The sequence below is a fragment of the Poecilia mexicana genome, unplaced genomic scaffold, assembly GCF_051168715.1.
Source record: "Poecilia mexicana isolate PSO_F unplaced genomic scaffold, ASM5116871v1 scaffold_14, whole genome shotgun sequence".
In the NCBI taxonomy this organism is placed as follows: Eukaryota; Metazoa; Chordata; class Actinopteri; order Cyprinodontiformes; family Poeciliidae; genus Poecilia; species Poecilia mexicana.
In genome coordinates, this window is record NW_028263383.1 from 8,723,308 (window position 1) to 8,744,156 (window position 20,849).

Genomic DNA, 20,849 nt, shown 5'->3' on the forward strand with positions numbered 1-20,849 from the left:
GAGCTGGTTGCCAGATGCGTTTAAGGCACTTTTTAGAGTAGAAATTTAAAGTGAAACCCCAATAATACCAATACGCTAATATCACTGCATAATACATAAAATAGCTTAACTATTGGTTTTAGTACAGTGGTACAAAATGGGCAAAGGAATGAAAGAAGTGGCAATGGAACAGGCACAAAATAGTAAAAACTGGAGGGAAATGATGCAGAGTCATCAGTGGAAGATTTGAATAAAGCTGGAAATGAAATAAATCAACACTCATGGTTTATTGGAGTGAAGTCTGTAACATTATCCTTTATTTCGTAACCTATTGATCATTGCTCAGGTAAGAATACATGATCAACAAAAGTATCCTGAGATGAAAGTCACTTAAAGCAAATAAATTTCAAGCTTATAAAGGCAGTGTGAATAAAGGTGTGAGTAATTCACTTTGACCCAAGTCTGACAGCTGGAGGTCACAGAGAAGAGGTCACGGTGACCGAGTCTTCAGCCAGTTCCTCAGGTGTTCCACCTGGGCAGAGACGCTGCTCTTCGATGTTCCCCCAGAAGCGCTGTACTGCTCCACGCTGCTCCGGTAGTCCCACACTGAAGACACATCACTTCCAAACAACGGGCTAAAGTTCACACACATGCATCCATATGGCATACACAGACAGAGAAAAGAAAGATTGAATTCAAAATCATTAAAAATAATAAAAAAATATATGTAGAACTTCTACTATATAGTTAACCCACAATGATTTATTCCTTTAGCTATTAATTTGATGTTTCCTCTGATTAAAAACATATATGCATCCATACATAAGTGTCAACTACCTGATAGCAGCGAGGTCCGCCTCAGTCAGCTGATTCAGGGAGACATTTTTAGATTCAGCTGCAAATACAGCTTTTCCAGAGAGACCATGGGCTTCTCTGAATGGCACCTGGAACGAGAAGAGTGTCAAAACATAAACAATTTATAAAGCTATCAAAACTAATTCACTGCAAAAACACAAAATCTTAGCAAGTAATTTTGGACTAGTTTGTAGTGAAGATATCTTAAATCATGTAATTTAGTCTAGAAATTAGACTAGAATTGGTAAGATTTTGTGGTTTTGCAGTGTTTTACTGCTACTACACAATATTGTTGGAACATCTCACCCCTTTTCTCACGAGGTAGTAGGCCAGATCTGTAGCCAACATGTCAGGACTGAGCGCAGCTTCCATTACACTCTGGTTGATCTGAAAGACAAGAGAAGCAAATTAATAACATCTATTTAAAGAAAAATAACTAATCTAATTTTCATGACTATTGTTTAAAATATTCTTTGTAATGTTAAGATAAAATCCAAAATACTTAACCATGCTTTTTAGAAGGTTTTAACAGGATCCATATTTATCCTGAAATTACCTTTTGACAAGATATTTAACTGAATTTTTATTTTTTAACGGTGTCTATTTCAAGCATCACAAATTTTGGTTTAAAACTCTACTGCTAAAAAAGAAGAACCTGAAGATTATGCTTGTTTTTCAGAATTAACATTTATTCCCCATAAGAACTGACAGATCCTCCACAATATGTATATCTTGCAGAAACATTAAACAAAAATAGATGTAAATAACATATTATACAGTGGGAAAAATTACTGATAGATTCAGATAATTTTTGGGGTCTCAACTCTCTGGATTATTTAGGTTTTTATTTTTATGTTTTCACCTTTAGAGTCGACATGACTCCAGTTGTCACCTGCAGCACAGCATGGACAGTATCATAGCAGTCAAACATGGCTTCTTTGTCCTCCTGAAAAAATACAGAAACCACAACATAACAGGAGGTTACATTTGAATCTTCAAGTGAAGTTATAATATTAGAAAAGATGTAAGTTTAAACCTGCAGATCCTTGTTATATGCACTGGGCAGACCCTTCAGAGTCATCATGAATCCTGCACACTAGTACAAAACAAAAACAGGTTGCAGAAGAACATTATGAAATCAGGCAGGGCACCTGGTGTTTGCATATGCCAAAGCAAATTATTTCTGAAAGTGAAAAAGATTTTTATACCTCTAATTATTTATTGCAACAGCTCAAAGTGAATGAAGTAGCTTTGGTGAAATGAATGAACCAAGTAAGCATTAAAATGATGCTTCTTATTTAGAGTTCATGCTGTTCTCTCTACAAATGATCATGATCATGAATCTTCATCCCTCCGTGTAACCCAGTCCTACAATAAAACAAATATAAAGTAGATTTTTAACTAATCTTGTCTTACTCTGCCAAAGACACGACCTGCTTTACTCCTGATCAGCTCCAGACTGTCGGCATTCTTCTTCTGGGGCATCAAACTGCTGCCTGTGCTACAAATCACACAAATAAACAAAAGAAGAAGAAGAAGAGTGTTACAGAAGAATGGCAACATTTTAAAGAAGCTTTTAAAGAAAATAAGTATTAGAGGACAAGAAGTACAATTTGTAAGCAGCTATAGTTCTTAACCCTAACTCTAGGAGTAACAGGCAGATGTAAGATAAATATTTTACAAAATATAATTTAATTTCACAGATGTATCCTAAATGCAAAACAAATGTTTTAATATGCTTTGTAGACAGGGATAGATTTAAGAAAATTTTAGCATCTTTACTTGATACTTTGTACAAAGTAAACATATCAAAACGTTATCTGATTGTGTGACCTCAGTCATGTCAACAGTTTATTTGAGCAATTTTTAATACAACTTTAAACTGAAGTCAATTTTTTTTACATTGTTTTACATAAAAGTCAATAGTTCTTCACAGGGAATGTCATATCGACACATAACTATCCTGTTTCTGGGTAAAAATTCTTAAAACTTAAATTTATTGTACTTCAGGAAAACATTTCAGAAAGTATTTTTAATTTTATTTAACTATTATAATTGAGCTGCATATTTTACATAGTGCATGCTGAATATAGCACTAGATCCAAAATGTTGAGCCCATTTTTTATAAAAGCAGAAGACAGAAAAAAAACATTTTGCAATTGTTTATTTCTTCTGTTTCATCTGTAAATTTTGGCAATAAACAATAAGAAAAAACAACTCATACATATTTAAATTACATAGCATTTTAAAAAGGTTTTATTTTCACCAATATACCTATGGATGAGGTAAGGAAAAATCCACAAGATTTTCATTTTCTGCTGGACTATGAAGCAAGTTTTTTTTTAATCGAAAATGTTTTAATTCACATTTGTGAAGTCTTGACAAACTGAAGCAAAAAAAAAAAAAAAAAGAAAGCAAAGTTTACCTGTAGGCATCGGCGAGCGTGACGAAGGAGTACTCCTTAGTGCTGTACAGCATGAGATCCTCGGCCATCTTACTAAGGTGGGTCAAACACAGGGAAGCCCAGAACAAGAACTCCGCTTAAAAAAAAAACAAGTACTTTAAAACACAAATATGAGAAGGCTTCACTTAAAACCAATGGTTATGTTGAAAGGCTGAAATATACAGTTGACATACCAACAAAGTCCCTTTGTCCTGTGGCATCCATACTGTTCAGGCTGATGCTATCAAACCCCAACTCTACACCCAGAGAAGGAGAAATGTTCAGCATATTTTTTTATTAGCATTAGTAACACAACAACTCTCAAACTGATCTGACCAGTCCGCAGTAGCTCTCTGTCGATGTCAAAAGGTGTGCCAGCAATGGCGCCGCTGAAAACAGAATAATTCTTGTTACTTGATCACATCTGTGAATGAAAATCACAGCGGAGCTGGAAGTGTTTGCACTGCACCTGCCAAGAGGTAAAATATTGGTTCTTTTCTTGATCTCCAGAAGCCGCTCCACGTCTCTGCTTAAAACTACAGCATAGCTGAGGGAAAGAAATGAGAAAAAAAACATGGTGAATGTCCACTAATATTAAAAAAATTAAAGATAAACTTGGTGGATTTCATTGTTAATGGGTCACCTGAGAATCCAGTGACTCCATCTGACTGGCTGAGCCTTCTGCATGTGGGTGTAACCAGGAAAAAGGACGTCAATTTCTCTGTAATTTACAAAAGGTTTAATGAAGTAGAATAAAAGAAACAAACGTATTTACATTCAGAATGCTCTTACATTGCTGCCCGCTCCACCATGGTGGAGATGAGCTGCAGGGAGTTATCCGTTAGCATAGTGATGGCGTCTCGTAGCCACAGCTTCATGTCCGTCACCACCTGTTTAAATAAAACACAACACGTTGTCTCATGATTTACTTCCAGCTGACCTTTACTACAGATTCAGTGATGGAAAAAACAAACCTGATCATTTCTGCTCCTGCCGGTGTGCAACTTCCCTGCAGGAGCACCAATCAGCTCCTGGACAAACCGGCAACAAAGCAGCACTGATTTGTTTTGTTTTTTATACATAATTTTTAAATTAATTATTATATCTTTAGTGTAGTTTGGACAAGTTTTAGATGGTTAATCTATAATACCATTCTGAGAAAGACAAGCTCTACATCACCTTAAGCCTGCGTTCGTTGGCTGTGTGAATGTCTTCATCTCCAGGTTTAATCAAAAACGCACCTTTAGACCATTCTTCAGAAATCTGTGGAGCAAAATGAGGGTTACATGACTTTTTTCCTCTCTTGCTCTCGGTGAAGGCGGATGCTTTTTCCCTCTGCTCCCTCCCTGCCCATGCCTGCCCTGCTTGCTCTGTTTTTGTCCTGTCTTTTTCTCCACTTTTGGAGCTTTTTTCTGCACATCTTCCAAATCTACAAATTATGGATCTGGTCAACCGATCTCTCAATGCAATCTCGATGAGAAGACTGAGCACAGGAGAGCCCTCTTGTCCTGCAGGGACACACCTGGCGGGATTCACCCTTTATTTATTCATGATAACAGAATTTCTGCTGTTTGGAGCTTGTGGATACCTGGATTATCAACAAATTTGTGACGGACTTGACCAAACTGGCGAACAGTCAGACTGATTGAAGTTTATACCTGACACAAGACATTCTGTATCTGGCTTTTCCCGTGTGGTCTTGGAAGGGCTGCATGTTTCCAATCTCCTTGAAGATATGTAAACATAACGCTCCTTCCCACCTCACGCCCTCCTGTTATCAATGCAGCTGTGGAGCTGAGAGCTCCCAAGGACATTCCTTGATAACAACACCTCTATCGGAGTTCTGCCGTTGCCATTTGCCCTAATGTGTCCTTTCCTCTTTTTTATTTTTTATTAATTTTATTTAGTTAGAAACTGTGGCGTACTCACTTCTAACCCAGAAAAGGAATTAGAGCAAACTTGGAATCTAGATACTCTAGTTTATTAGCCACTCTTTAGCTTATTTTTTAGAAACTGTAGACCAATATACTTCTTAGATTATTATACAGAGAGACTCCCATTACTGCAACCCAGAAAAGGAATTAGAACGAACTTAGAATCCAGAAAAATAAAATTCTTCCAGAGCAGGAACACTTAGTTTGTATCATTACTTAGAAACTGTGGAGTACTCATTACTTTTGTAAACTTAGAGCATACTTAAAAAGAGAATACTTACTTACTTACACTTATTTAGCAACCCAGAACAGGGTTTAGAACAAACTTGGAATCCAGAAAAACTACCTTAGCAACTACGTTTTAGACTCCTATTCTTCCAACCCAGAAAAGGAATTAGACCAGAAGATACTTACTTATACTTATCTAGCAACCCTGGATAGGAGTATCAAGTATTTAGAAACAGTGGAGTGCTCACTTTTAACCCAGAAAGGGGATTAGATTAGTCACTCTTTAGCTTATTTTTTCAGAAACTGTAGAGTACTCACTATTGAGATCCAGAGACCAGAAGCCCAGAGGATACTTTTGGATCAACATTGTTAGACTATTTTTCAGACTCCTATTCTCCCAACCCAGAAATGGAATTAGACCAGAGGATACTTAGCAACCCTGAACAGCAGCACCTAGTTTACATACTTTAGGTCAACATTAGATTATTTTTCTTTTTTTTTCTTTTTTGGCCTTTCCTTTGGTTTGTTATTTTGTTTGTATTTCCTTTTAATTCCTGTAAAGCACTTTGTATTGCCTTGTTGCTGAAAATGTGCTATATAAATAAGATTAACTTTACCTTTTGCCTTTAAATGTTTATCATCTCATAGATATTAAAATGAACCAAACTGATTCAAACAAAATATTAGCTAAACTGGATTAATTATAGCTGGTTATTGGACCCATTTATCTTGTAAGTTACACTTAGTTAAAGGGGAAGTATTTTGTGTTTTCCAGCCACATTGAATCATTTTAGAGCACAATCAAGCAACTATGTTACTTTCAGTTATTATAAAATGCTGTATATGTCAAACGTGACCTAGAAGAAATTTGACTTCGTAAATTGAAATTGGGCTTCTGTCTTTTTAAGAAGATCTTTCCAAAACTGGATGTAATCACTACATCGATTCTCTATTCACCATTTAACAATATTATTACCAGCGTTTCACTGAGAAGTAGCTCGTATATTGAGCTCAGTAGGTGCACAGTTCCACCAGGTGTTCTCTAATTGCTGCTGGCTAGTCTGAAGGATCTGTGTGGGGTAGGGCTGCTCTGTGAGGCGGAAGCTCTGAAGCTTGGAAACTGCAGCTCAGAGGAGGAGCTTCAACCTCGAAGGTGGAGTTATGTCCACCCAGGCGCTTTGAACAGCTGAATGGTTGCTATGGAGATTAAAGTATTTCTCAGACATCCATGAAAGAATCAAAGCAGCGCTCCAGGTATGTTTTTGATGTGGGAATAACATTAAAAAATGATGCAAAACTCAAAATATATAATGCCCCTTTAAACTATAATGACATGAAATAATTATAAAACGTATCCATAATTAGTTATATTTTTCAAATTCTGCTAAGCAGGCCGAAGTATAGTTGGTTTTTCCAGAGTTACTTGCACTGATGAAGCAAAAACTAGTATGAAATGGAGCAATGCACAAAATGCCCTGAATGAAAGAGCCAGCTGACACCTGTCACATGATGACACTATTGTATGCAACTCACTCAGCAGGAAGCAGGAATCCTGCACCACGGCACATTCTCAGCTGTCATCTATTAACCAGAGTCCACCAGACAGCTATGCACAGAATCAATCTTCTGCAAGTTTTAACATAATAATAGTACTGTCCAAAGCTTGAGTGTCTGTAGGTGCTTTGTGTTTTGTGTGTTGAAAATTCAGTGACATTCAGTTCTCTCAGTACTCATACCTCTTAAAATTTCCCAAATTTTGCCACGTTACAACTATAAATTGCAGTTTATCATGTTGGTATTTTAGTATAATGGAAGGAAAAACATAGTTGTCATATTTTATACATAAAAATGTGAAGCAGGTTAGGGTTAGGCCTGCATTGTATTCACCCCTTTATTATAATACTCTATTATAAAATCAGAGGTGGGTAGAGTAGTCAAGAAAATGTACTCAAGAAAGAGTAGCTCCAACACATTTGTACAAACTTGTACAACTGTACAAAAGCAGTTGTACAAGTATTTGGTAAAAATGTTACTCAAGTACTGAGTAACTGATCAAAATGTCAGTCATTTAATATTTAAAAGTACATAATCAGACAGACCAAAATATAAAGCCAAAATATAAAGCTATGTGGAAATTTTGGTATTTAAGGACCAGAATGACAACAATTCATGAACCTTTAACAAAAACTGCAGGTGTGTGTCTATGTTTGGTAATTTTTTGGTTAAAACATGCTTTTTTTATTCAGTGGGTAGAAAATCTAGAAACTTTACTCAAGTAAGAGTAGAGATACTTCATAATAAAATTACTAAAGTGAAGGTAAAAAGTACAGCGTTGTAAAAGTACTCCTAAAATACATTAAATAAATAAATAAATAAATAAATAAATAAATAAAAGTTACTCAGGTAAATGTAATTGAGTAAATGTAACTAGTTACTACACAACTCTGGTGTCTAATGATTTTTGGTAATAACAAGCTTATTCTCCATTTAGTGAACACAGTATCCAGAAATATTACTTAAGTAAGATACTTACTATACTTTACGATACTTACTAAAGTAAATATAGCTAGTTACTACCTAACTTGGTCTATTATAAAATCCAGAGCCGCACGTCCAGCACAGTTTATCCATACCTGGTCCATCCCCTGCAGAATTTGCTCCATCTCCTCCGTGCTGACCAGGTTCGCCTTTTCCAAAGCTTTGACATACGCTTTGCTCCCTCGGATATCAGCATCCCACATCCTCTGGTCATAGGTGATGGACTCATTGAATTTCTCCATGATTGGGTCGGTATCTCCAACGAAACGGCCTCCCCACAGCTTGCTTCCCTGTAGAACAAGCAAAAGAGCAACAAATGAGCTAAAAATATATATAGCTTTAGTCTGTTAACAGCTAGCTATGAGGTTCACTTTCGTTGAAAACAACAGCGTGTTTAGATAAAGTCCAGCTGACTGTGAGAACAACATCGGAACAAGTGTTGGCTGTCTCTTCAGCTGAATCGTACCTCAGTGTTGGCCATGTTTTAGTCCTCCTCGGAGATGTGTAGAGTCGTATCTGGGGATAGTTGTTGGCAGTGGGAAGGATAGAAGCCAAGGGGCCGTACAAATTAGTGTCGCTTTAAAGAGCGTCAGCAGAGACGTCAATGCGTCTTCTGTTGCTAGGTAACAGCCCGGAAAAACAGGAAGAGAGCAGGGTTTCTTTCTTTGAAGGGATCTACTGCAAGATGCAAGTTGTAATGGCTTTTATTATAATTTATAATAGTTTTGATATATTGTTAAAAAAATATGTTTTTCAATTTAATTTCTGGGAAAATATCTATAAATTAGTGTGTCAACATTTAAACAAAAACAAATAATTTCAAAAAGATCAACAATTGCAAACAGTTATTTATTTATTTATTTATTTATTTATTTATTTATTTATTTATTTATTTATTTATTTATTTATTTATTTATTTATTTATAAGATTTTGGATTTTAAAAATATAGAATGAAAAAATTCTCCCAACATAACATTGTGGAGAAAAAAATAGTTAATGTTTCCAACTATACAGAATTTGTTGATATAAATAAATACAGTTAAAGAGTTTTTGAAAAAAATAATTAATTGCCATGATACGGAGCGTGAACAGATTATTTCAGACAGCTGAAATATTTGATTCTCCAGACATAACTTTGGCAAATAAAGATCAAATGTTCCCAAATCTACATGATTTGTTGCTAATGATGAGAGGAATAAACACAGTTAAAGACTTTCTGGTTCCATATATTTGGAAACATATATTAAAATGTCCATGTTCAAAACATGGAAATTATACAATTTAAGCAAATTAACATTAAAATTACAGCACACAGTTTTATTTTCTGAAAATAACTCACAAATTTAAGATCAGGTCAATGTACCAAGAGTTTATTTTTTATTTTAGACAACATTTTTTATTGCAAATACAAAGAAAAACAAAGAAATAAAACACAAAATATCAAAAAGTATAGGCTTCAACAGTAAATACATTGCTATGAAAACAAAACATAATAAAGCAGATATTACAGACATAACAAATGAAAAAAAAATCAGAGATATACACAACAGTCATATGTGTTTAAAGCTTTTTTGACCGTACTCTTGGAAATAGTGAATAAATGTAATTCGATTTCCTTAACCAAAACTGTAAAACAATGTGAAGTATTGTGAATGTCTTTGTGCTGCTCACTGCACTGACTGCACCAGCTGGGGGCAGTAGTTCCCTGATTCCTTTTTGGAAGGGAAGAAGAAGAAGAAGAACCAAGCGCGCTAAAACTGCCGTCATTTGAAGTGTTTCTTTTTTTGAGTTAATAATTTAAGGTAAGCTTGGCTCGTTTTTCACCGATCACATATTATATTATGCAGTGGTTTCAAAATTCATTCATCGACGGCCAGAGTCCTGCAACTTTTAGATGTGTCCCTTGTACTATATAAACACTTGAATTAAATAAAACTGCGTCACTAGCATGCAGTTTAGCTCTACAGAGCTCTGCTAATGAGCTAATATTCTAGCCAAGTCTGCTGAAGCTGAAATGTTGCAGGACCCTGTCCTTTGATGACGGGAATTTGAGTTTGTTGCAAAGGTTATTTTAAAGCGAAAAAACAACAACTAAATATTAGATTCTTAAAACGAGGTAACTTGGTGTTATTTTCCTCGGCTTTTAAATTAGCTAACTTATGTTATGCAGTTTCGAGGTGCGTTTTCCACACTTTCTAATAATGAAAGTATGTATAGTCATCAGTATTCTATATTGATGTTTTATTTGAATAAAAAATATACTTTCTTTTGTCACTTAACAGGGGAAATACACACTACACCCTCACCACGATCCAGCATCTTGCTCATCCTTGACAAGGTTAAATGTTTCATCCATGCTTTCTTCATATTGTGACCAGATCTTTGTACTGAACAGTAGCTTATTTTAATGATAGAAACAGCTTTGAGTAAAAGTTTTTAGAGTCCTGACTTAATTTATCCTGTTTAGTTTCTGATTACTTGGGACAGTGAACAACAGAAAAACTTACACATAAAAAAATCTGAAGTCTTTTTAGTCAGATTATCCTTATAAGACATTAGAAACTAAATCTGTTTAGTCATAATCTTTAATGCACTTGTGATATCATTTTGAACACTGCAATCAATGACAATTAAACCTGAAGAATTAACTTTATTATTGTTTTCTGTTTTCCAGAGGAAAAAAACATGGCCAACCAGAATGATGAAACTCCTCTTCCGCTTACTGTATGCAATGCTTTAAAGATTTGGTGCAATATATTTTCTATTATAGCATTTAAAAGATAAGTTAACAATAACATTGTGCAATTTTGCACAGATGGTTTGACTGTGGAAAGCAGTTTGACATTAGACTGAACTAAAGTTTATATTACATTTTTCTTCTGATAGGACCAAGAGCTGCATCCGACTCATTCGTTTTTTTGGAGATGTAAGGAGAAACATTTCAACAACATGACCTGCAATAAAGCTGGGACTGTAGAGGAATCACTGAAGAACAGCCCCCAATTTGCAAAAACTGCAAAGAAGAACAAAGAGAAAGAACTTGTTATTATAAAGGATGGAAAAGCCATCAGTTCACACTTTCCTTGCACTTTAATTAAAAAAGGAGATCATCTGACTGTGAAATATGTAAAAGCTGTAGAGTGGCCAAAGAAACCAGTTGGTGCCTATGTTTCTCTCTGCAGGAACAAACCGCCTTCTAACCTTATAATGTTCCATCTGTTGACAAAGGGAGGTAAAAATATAACTAGAATCATGAAAAACTCAGCTCTGAAAGAATTCCAAGAAATTTCTGTTTATGCTTACAAAGGAGAGCGAGTGAAGGCAGCTCTGAAAAGAGATGGACGTCTTCACTGCTCCATATTTAAGAAGAACTTTGTGCTTTCTAATAAAAGCACTTCAGTAAAAACAGAGCTCTCTAATCCTGTTGATGAGCTCAATGATGAAACATTCCAGATTATTTTGCTAGACAAGTCAGATCCACCACTGAGTTTGCCTGGTAGCCTTGATGAAGCATATCTGCTGTCAAATGAAGACCAGGGTCAGTCTGAGGCAGAGGATAACATCACAGTAAAACAGAAACCAGAGGCCAATGTGGAAATAACACCAAGAAATCTAGTGCTGGAAATAAATAATTCAAAAAGGACGAAGAACCAGTTATGTTTCCAGTTTGAGGAATTTGTGAAAGGCATAAAAACTCAGGCTCCGACCCTGTGTCATCTCCAGAATCTGTTCCGTGTAGACTTTGGTCAGAGTACTCAGATGTGCAGTGAGGTGAAAACCATGAAAAGGCTGATGTGTCTCAGTGATTCAGTCTGTCAGGTGAGAATAAATGGCCAGCCAAACGGAAGTGGGTTCCTCCTGTTTAGTAACTACGTCTTCACTAATGGCCATGTCGTTAAAGATATTTATGATGAAAAGAGGTGCCAGTTCAACGAGAGAGTCTCTGTACACTTCTCTTATGAAAGTGTGGAACAGTCTGAAGGAGCACTGGATGTGTTGGAGCTTGTTTGCTTTGAGTTGAACCCTGAAGTGCCTGGTGGTGACTGGGCTTTGTTAAAGCTCAGTGCACACCAGGGACTCCCTCCTGGTCTGTTAAAGCATATTAGCTTTCTTCCCAAAGATGGTGGAATTTGCATCATTGGGCATCCAGAGGGAGGAGTGAAGAAAATAGATCCATGTCTCATTGTTCCCTCTCAAAATCGCCTTCAGGTTGTTGAAAGACACTGCAGGGAGAATCAGGGCCCAGTTCAGTTTGTTACTCGCTCTTTTTTTGAGGGCGTAGCAGCATCTGTTCACCAAAAATCTTTTCTTACTTACGAATCCTGTTTTTATTATGCCTCCTCTGGTTCTCCTGTTTTTGATAAGCACTGCAACGTCGTGGCGATGCATTCAGGGGGGTACATCTACCGTTCTGCCAACGGTGAAACCAAAAGTGTGATAGAGTTCGCTCATCCTTTGCTAGCCATTGTGGAGCGCCTCGTTATCCAGATGGTAGTGAGAGAGAAGTTTGATGCATTGAAGGGATACTTGGCTTCCAGTTACGCTCAGCATGAAATTGTTATGGAAGGCGTAAAGAATCTGGTTGAGAAAGAAAATCTCATAGAGTTTAGAAATGCAGTCAACAATTTGCTCACTGTTAGTAATTTGAATGATGTGCCGTTAAACAAATTTTTGAAGTTCTTCAGTCAAAAACACGAGCACATCCCGATGGAGGTTTCCTAAATATACCATTGGTAAAGTGCTGACAAAAATTTCTTGCGGTTTTGTTTAGGTATCCCTTTTTCTAAATTTTTTATTTAATTATTAAACAACTCAAAATCATGTACACATGCTTTTTGTAGATAACACCTCTGGATTTTGTTTTTTTTAAGGTAAATGTGAAAATGGACCAAATATATTCACTCATTTCATTTAAAATGAACTAGAATACAATGTGAGAATGAAATAAAACTGTTTCTCTGAATGTTCTTCCATCTTAAAGCTCTTTTAATACTGCATCTAATTTGGGAACTTACTGGGTAGTAAAATAAGCAACATTGAAATCTTTCAAGATTTGCTACATTTCTTTAAATATATTAATATTAAAAATTATGTGTTGATGAGATTCTTGGATATCTGTGAAATACTTTTAAGGTAAAATATATCCTTATAATGGTCCATTTTAAATTACAACAAAACGGTTTCCCTGTCCTTTCTGGAGAAAATACTTCTGATGGCCTAGTTATACTTTATTTGTTTTTGAAATTTTCAAAGTTGTGCAGTAATGGGATGATTGTCTTTCTTTGGAGACTGCTGACATTTGATGCACTTGCATTCACTGTTTTGATCTTTGTCTTTTTTCTATATTATACTTTATTTTTGGAAAGAGTCTTTTATAGCTACATGTTTCATTATTTAGTATAAAACAATTTATTTTATATATATTTTTTTCTTTTTTAAATGTTGACATAAAGCTTTATGGGACATTTTATTAGGTTATTTCCTGCGGTCTGCCTGTGACTAACCTGGAAATCTGTGACTCTGTGTTCTCGGATCACCTGTCTGTTTTGTTCAGTGTCAGTTTGACACCTACTGCAGTTAAAACTCGTGCTGCTGTTCGGCGCTGTCGGATTATTAACCCTTCCACCACCACTCAGTTCTCTACTGCTTTTCTTCAGCTCTGTGAATTATCTGACTTCCTCTACTCTGATACAGAAGTTCTGGTCCTGGTTCTATTCTTCCTGTCAAACCATCCTGGACTCGGTTGCTCCATTAAAAACCAGGCAGCCAAAGATTAAACCTGAGCCTTGGTTTAATGTCGCCGTGTTGAACGCAGGTGGAAAAAGGATAAATTGCAGGTTACTTTTCAAATTTTAAGACTTGGCGTCTCTACCAGAGCACAGTTAAAGAGGCAAAAAGGGAATATTTGGCAAATATTTTCTCAAACAGCCTTAACCCTCATGTTTTATATAACACCATTGACTCTGTGCTTCATATTCCACAGAATGCCTGTTTGGAAGCTTCTCCTGACATGTGTGATAATTTTCTGTGTTTCTTTATTGAAAAGGTTGGTAGTACCAGGGCTCTTATCACAGCTCCTGACTCTGACCCCTCTGTTTCAGAGCCGTGGTTAAGTCCAGTTTTTATCATTTAAGTCAATTGGCATCAGTGAAATCTTTTCTTTCCAGGCAGCATTTTGAAACGGTGATCCACGCTTTTATTTCGACTCAATTGGATGACTGTAACTCACTTTACCTGGGAGTCAGTAGCTGCTCTCACGTCTGCAGCTGGTTCAGAATGCTGCTGCACGACTTTTGACAGGAACTCGAAAGAGAGCATGTGACCCCTGTCCTGGCCTCACTTCACTGGCTGCCTGTATATTTTAGGATTCATTTTAAAATTCTTATGTTTTTTAAATCACTGCATAATCTTGGCCCAGCTTACCTCTCTGAGCTTCTTCACCCCTAATTACTCTATCGGTCTCTCAGGTCCGCAGATCAGCTGCTCTTGGAGGTACCGAGATCTAGAAGGAAGCTCAGAGGGGACAGGGCTTCTCTGTCATGGGTCCTAAGTTATGGAATGACTTGCCTTTGCAGGTTGGAGAGGCCCCTTCACTGTCCACTTTTAAAGCTCGTCTTAAAACCCATCTATTTTACTTGGCTTTCAACTCCAGCGGGATCCTGTTTTAAATTGTATGTTTGTTTGTTTTTTTAAACTGTAAGAGTTTTTATTTTTTTATTTATTTTCATTTTTTTTAATTGTTATGTTGTGTTTTAATGTACAGCACTTTGTATCAACTGTGGTTGTTTTAAAGTGCTTTATAAATAAAGTTGGTATGGTATTTTATGGAGATAAATGTGTGTTGTGAAATTATGTCTTTGTATGTTTAGCAGAAATTGCTGACTTTGTATTTAGATTATTTTTCTGTGTAAAGAAACACTTAAGGTGCTTTACTTTGTAAAACTATTCACATGCCTTGAAAATTTCCACATCTTGTCATCTTACAATCACAAACTTCATTGTATTTTTTGCAATTTTATGTGACTGATCAATACTAAGAAACTGGAGAGAAATAAATGGTTTTCAAATAAAGAAATATATAAAACCTTAGAAGTGTGCCCTGGATTTGTATTCAGACACCCTTGGTCAATGCTTTTTGGAACTTATCTACCAATTTTATCTAGGGACCAAGATTTTAGTTTTTATCAATGTTTTAATGATCGTTTCAGCTAGGATTGAATTGTAAGTAATTCATTTTAAATCTATCTTTATGGCAGGATTGAATACAGTGTACTGAACCGTACTGAATATTTTCAGTAGACAGCTTAAATTAATTTGAGCTGGAGGCTTTTTCGTTTTTAACAAAAGGTAATTTATTACATTAAATCTAATAATTTAAATATATTAAGTTTATACATTTAATACATGTATAAAAGCATTAAATTCGATGCGGGTGTTTCTATGGGCCCATTTAGGAGTAAAAATGACCGACAGAAGGGGGCAGCACAAACCAAAGACGTAGCTTTAAGTCAACGGAACGTTTGAGCAATTCTCTGGTTTCCTACGGAGTCTTTTAATAACGGACCAAACCAGCGGGCGAAATGGAAGTGTAAGTTTGTCTTTATTATTTTAATTTATTTTGTCCACGTAGCCATTTGAGTTGCAATTATATGTTGCTGATCTTACAAACTAACGGTGTAGGAAAGTACGTTTTGGTTTCCGGTTAAATCCATCCTCAAGAAAACATTTAACACAATTTTAATGCTAATTGCGCTGGTTTTAAATTACTGGTTCATTTGAGTCATTTGGGTTCGTGTTGTCAGATATTTAACTTTTTGCTGGCGGATTTAGAGTTGAATTTTAACACTAAGCTAAATTTACTCTAATTATAGCAAATTATAAGAAAACAAATGGCCACTTATAATAAACATTCTCACTGATGAAATCGCATTTTTACATGTGTTCTAAGTAAAGCTCAGTTTATTTAAAAATCACCAAATTATGTAAAATAATGTCATTCCAATGCAAACTAATTGATATCCGTTATACAGAGTCCAGTTGGGTTTTATATTGATTTGGATCAATGAATCCAATTTATTCTAGTACGGTCCAATCACATGAACGGATTGTGGTCTCATGATTCACATATTAATATATTTGGTATAATGTTGAATGTAAAATGTTATGTATTTAGTCATTTATTTAAAAGGCTTGAGGCGATGATAGAGAAAAAGCCACAAGTGCTTGTGCTAGCTTTAGTTGCTTTGCTTAGAGGGGAAAAAATCAGCTAAAAACAATACAATTCATTAGTACCATTGATTTATATAAAACAAAGAGGGTGATAGATTTAATGATAACAGTAACCTCTTCAGTGGCTTTACCCAGGAAGTAAAAAAAAAAATCCTAGTTTTGGGAATTGCATGAAAAGTTACATGAAAGCAACGTCTAAAACTGAATCTGACTCTTCTCCATGTTTCTGTTCTTTATGAAATGTCATCTGACTTATGTAATTAAAATCAAGACAAAGCAATTCTAAGCAGCTAAAGTAATTTAAACAAATATACAACACTTGTGCATTTAGTCAGAAAAACTTGAAGCATGAAATAAATGAACCGTTACGTGTTTGTGTCTTCTCAGGAAAAATGCAAATGCTGCCATGCTCAGCAACTATGAGGTGAGGCAGCATGTCCCTCCCAATACAACTTTGTTGTTGCTAATGCATCACATTGGTTTCTAAGTGGATTTTCTCTTTTCCTTCATGTTTTCTAGGTGTTCAAACTCCTCACAGACCTCAAGGAGCAGAGGAGAGATGCCGGGAAGAGCAAACACAGTGTTGGGCAGCAGAACCTCAATACTATCATGTATGAGGTAAGCACAAGCCTCTTTTTTCTTTTCTGTAATGTTTATTTATAAAAACCATGGCAGCAGCGTCCTCTGTCTTTTCCATCAGACTCTGAAGTACCTGTCGAAGACGCCGTGCAGCAGACAAAGTCCTGAGATCGTCAAGGAGTTCCTCAGCACTATGATGCATCACAAGCTCACAAAGTCAGTAAGCTCTGACTGAAGCCCTAAAATTTCTGCATCCAGATTCTGTAGAGTTGATTAGATGCTTGCTCTCTTTTTAAGTCTGAATCTGATGTGTTTCCTTCCACCAGGGCAGAAAAACTGCAGCTGCTAAACCACCGACCGCAGACTGCAGTGGAAATTCAGCTTGTAAGTATTTTTCACCATCACCATTAAAATCTGTGTAATAGCTTTACTTATATATTACTGATGCATTTTCATGGTGGCTCTGTCTGCCAAATCTGCTGCTGGTGTTTGACACCAAAACTCTTTGAGACTCTGCTCTTTTATTTCACAAAACATAATAATTTCAGAACTAAAAATAATTGGAAGTACATTTGAAATCATAATGGCTGTTGCCAGATAATGCCGGGACAAAGCAAGATGATTCATTAGCCAGTTTATGGACTTGGATAAATCATGGAAACTGGAGACTGGAAATACTTCCTAAGAGCTTGATTTTTGTTTTCAGTTTGAAATCATAAACATTTGAAGTCTTGTTTCAGGCTGAACAGGTGGAAAATTATGGAACAGGAAAATATGAATATGGGGGGAATATTTGTATTTACAGAGTTTATATCTCTAAATATTGTGTCCTTTCTTTTTGTGCCTTTTCTCCCTAGTATGCTTCCTTTTGTCCTTCTGCTTTCTCATATTTTCCTCATCTGTTTTCCCCCGCCCAGTCTTTTTTCCAGCTCCTTCCTTCCATAACTGTATTTTTATGTCCTTCCTTGTGTTCTTCTTTCTTTTTCTCCTTTCATCCCCATGTTGTTGACCTTTCTTTCTGTACTTCCCCTATTCCAGGGGTCCTTCTTTTTCTTATATCTCTGGACTTCATTGCTTTCTTGTGATCTCCTTCTTATTCTTCCTGTTTCCTTCTATCTACACTTCATTTTCTTAATTTTTTACCTTTATTTTTGAAAATATTTTTACACAATTTTGGGTCTACAAATTGGTTTTCTGTAGAAAGTTAAAATCCCTCAAAACTGTAAAGTGTCAGAAAAGGCCTGACTAAATGTGGCCTCCACTTTTTTGTGTTGAGATGGTGGAGGAAAGTGAAGAGCGGCTGTCGGAGGAGCAGATCGAGAAGCTCATCCAGAACGTGGCAGACGTCCTCCCAGGTGACCCGGAGCAGGAAAACGTAGCTGCGGCTGCCGATGCAGAGATGGATGAAGGCGGAGAACAGTCGTGACACGGTGACTTCCATGTGAAGAACTGGTTACGTGGCTAAACATGTTGCAGAACTGTTTACACAAAGACAGGATGCACAGAGACTACAAGACTGCAGTTAAAAGCTGAGTTGGTAATCCTGTTTATTCAGCTAATATGGTAATGAAAACAGTTTGGACCAAAACATGCTCACTTTCTCACAGAAGAGATTAATCTCTTTAAGATATGTCAATATTGCACAGAGAAGTGTTCTCAAAAAGGGAGGAGATCTTCAGTTTTATGTGTCGTATAACATTTATGTAGCCTGCAGCCTTAAACATACATTAAATAATTTTGTTCCAATCCAAAAGCACAATATTCATTTTACTTTGTTAATATTGATGGTAGATGGAGCCTTATTGTATCTCTTGCTTTCCTGTCAAGCTTCAGCTTCAGACTTGGGATAGTTTGTGTTTTGCTGCTGTTCTCTTGCAGCAGAAGTAGGATGTTCAGGTTGCAAGTGTGAAGGTTTCTGGTTTTTTTGCCTTCCTGTTTGCATATCAAGTCAGTTTCCTGTTCTTACTCAGCTCCTTAAAGAGCTGGCATACAAATGTACAGTAAAGAGTAGACTCATGACAAAGAAGAAAAGCAGAGAGAGAACATGAGTCTACAACTTAAAATAGAAAACATCTTTGTGTAAAGCTAGAGAAACTGTAAGCTTTCCATGTAAGACAAGAAGATCTTTTGTTTGTCATTGCATCCCATCAAAATCTCTTAACACAACTTCAACCTCTCCTTCTTGGTGACATATCCATTTTCCTTATTTCAGCAAGAAAATAGCTCTTCAAACTTTTCAGCTGACTGCATGATTGCCTTATTTTTATAGCTTTGCCTTGGACTAATATGTTTTGTTTGGTTGTGATAATTTGATCAGCCTGTCTGTAGAATAAAAACTTGAAAAAACAGAGAACGGTTGAAGCACCTACAAATTTTGAAATTCCTAAAACAGCTATTTAGAAAACTTAGAGATTATTTGTTTTGTTTTTGGCTCATTAAACCTAAAATACTAATAAAAAATGTAATTTTTCAAATAACAAATATGAATTTTGATTTTTCTTTTCTGAAAGAAATTAAACTATAAAGGTGTGCGGAAAGTGTTGCTATAATTTTATGTTATATTGCAGTAAAATTAACCCACAGTGAAAAACATGCTGCAGCTCTCTAATGATGAGATTTGTACATTTATTGTTTTACTTCCCTTACTGTTCATGGTGGCAAAATGTGATTGAGTCCTCTTCCAACCTTTGTCATATTAAACAGTTTAATTATTTCTCTTATTGTGCTTCTGAACCAGTTCTCTTTTCTGTTTAATAACAATGACCTTTTATGCCACATTTCTACCCTTGGTAAACAGAAAGTCATACATTTCTTAAGAAAAGTCCCTGGATATGCCCATAAACTAAAATAAAAACTAATAAATATGCTTCAGCTACATTTCTTTTTATAAAACTTGTTTATGCAAGACTAAAAAACAACTGGTTCTTAAGATGGGAATAAAGGTTTTCAAAGGAGGATTATTATTGGAGTTCTTTTAGGTTTCAGGTTTCATTTAAGACTGATAAGAAGTGAGTCTCTCACCATTCAGGCATCATGTTTCTTCTATTCATTTCTTTTAAATGTACTGCCGTATGCAGGACAAGTAAAGCACAGAGGAAAAGAAGTTAGTCGTGTTTGCCACTTGAAACCAAGGGTTTAGCCTGATTTGACCTCATTAAGCCCGCTTAAACCTTTCAACATTCCACGGGACACAAATAAGAAGACAAAAAGAGAAATACGGAGACAACTCTTCAGAAAGGTCAGTGGCAGAAAACAAGAGCTCCACTTGAGAAAAAGAGAGAAAAATATTTCACTGAAGGCTGCTGTTTCTAGTGCCTTACAGTTATTTGTACTCCTAGTTCACAGATTGTCGCTTCACTAGATTTTATTATTTTATGTTAAGAAAAGCACAAATGAGTTCGTGGAAGGAAAATGGTGCATGTTGTTTTTTTTTTGTTTGTTTTACCAAAAAATTAAAAAAGCCTGGCATGCTATTATGTTTAGCACCATTAGTCATTAGGGATGCATGTATTTTGGGGTATGCTTACTTTATTTTTTCCAAGTTGCTGGATTTACGTCAGACTGGATGGACTTTGACTGGACTATCGTAACATAAACATGGTTTGGTGTAAAGCATTTTTTTGTAGCTTTATATTATACTGCTTCAGTGTACTTCCCAGTGATATACATTGATATTTGTGAATAAAATACATGCTTTTACAAGGCATTGTTTGTTGTATGTTTTTGGGAAATATTAAGTTTGTGAAACTTATATCGTCCAGAAATCACAACACATTTCAGAGTTTATCTAAGCATCTTTTGCTTTTCATTTGTTTTTTAAAATGTGTGACATTTAATACAATTTCCTGTTTTCTTCACAGTATTTTGTGGTTGTGGTGACTCAGTAGAACTCACACATGTATTGATACAACCTTGAGTTGCAAAACCTTTCATTTCCCTGGATTTAGGTCAAAATGAAGGCAGGAAACAGCACCACAGCAGTGGCAACGCTTCTCAGAGTTTACAGACTGGGATGCACACGGTTAATAGATTGGCTGCAGCTCATGTAATCCCAGTAGTATAA

At 35.9% G+C, this 20,849-nt stretch overlaps 3 protein-coding genes across 3 annotated transcripts; 2 read left to right on the top strand and 1 right to left on the bottom strand.

The window, feature by feature from the left end:
• Nucleotides 1-264: 264 nt before the first annotated feature.
• Nucleotides 265-8,544, bottom strand: asl (argininosuccinate lyase). The gene is made up of 16 exons (XM_014972507.2): nucleotides 8,444-8,544; nucleotides 8,073-8,267; nucleotides 4,457-4,540; nucleotides 4,252-4,308; nucleotides 4,070-4,167; nucleotides 3,921-3,998; nucleotides 3,747-3,824; nucleotides 3,614-3,666; nucleotides 3,472-3,534; nucleotides 3,260-3,374; nucleotides 2,251-2,335; nucleotides 1,871-1,930; nucleotides 1,697-1,780; nucleotides 1,141-1,221; nucleotides 817-923; nucleotides 265-614 (listed from the first exon to the last, which is right to left on the bottom strand). The coding sequence occupies exons 1-16, from the start codon at nucleotides 8,456-8,458 to the stop codon at nucleotides 470-472; spliced, it is 1,398 nt and encodes a 465-aa protein (XP_014827993.1). The 5' UTR covers nucleotides 8,459-8,544; the 3' UTR covers nucleotides 265-469.
• Nucleotides 8,545-9,691: 1,147 nt separating this feature from the next.
• On the top strand, nucleotides 9,692-12,945 carry LOC106907004 (serine protease FAM111A-like). Its single transcript, XM_014972500.2, has 4 exons — nucleotides 9,692-9,780; nucleotides 10,261-10,316; nucleotides 10,653-10,702; nucleotides 10,865-12,945. Exons 3-4 carry the CDS (start codon nucleotides 10,664-10,666, stop codon nucleotides 12,698-12,700), a joined length of 1,875 nt encoding a protein of 624 aa, XP_014827986.2. The 5' UTR covers nucleotides 9,692-9,780; nucleotides 10,261-10,316; nucleotides 10,653-10,663; the 3' UTR covers nucleotides 12,701-12,945.
• A 2,553-nt stretch (nucleotides 12,946-15,498) lies between these two features.
• crcp (calcitonin gene-related peptide-receptor component protein) lies at nucleotides 15,499-20,490 on the top strand. The gene is made up of 6 exons (XM_014972517.2): nucleotides 15,499-15,566; nucleotides 16,595-16,631; nucleotides 16,727-16,825; nucleotides 16,908-17,002; nucleotides 17,113-17,170; nucleotides 18,063-20,490. The coding sequence occupies exons 1-6, from the start codon at nucleotides 15,559-15,561 to the stop codon at nucleotides 18,210-18,212; spliced, it is 447 nt and encodes a 148-aa protein (XP_014828003.2). The 5' UTR covers nucleotides 15,499-15,558; the 3' UTR covers nucleotides 18,213-20,490.
• Nucleotides 20,491-20,849: the final 359 nt, after the last annotated feature.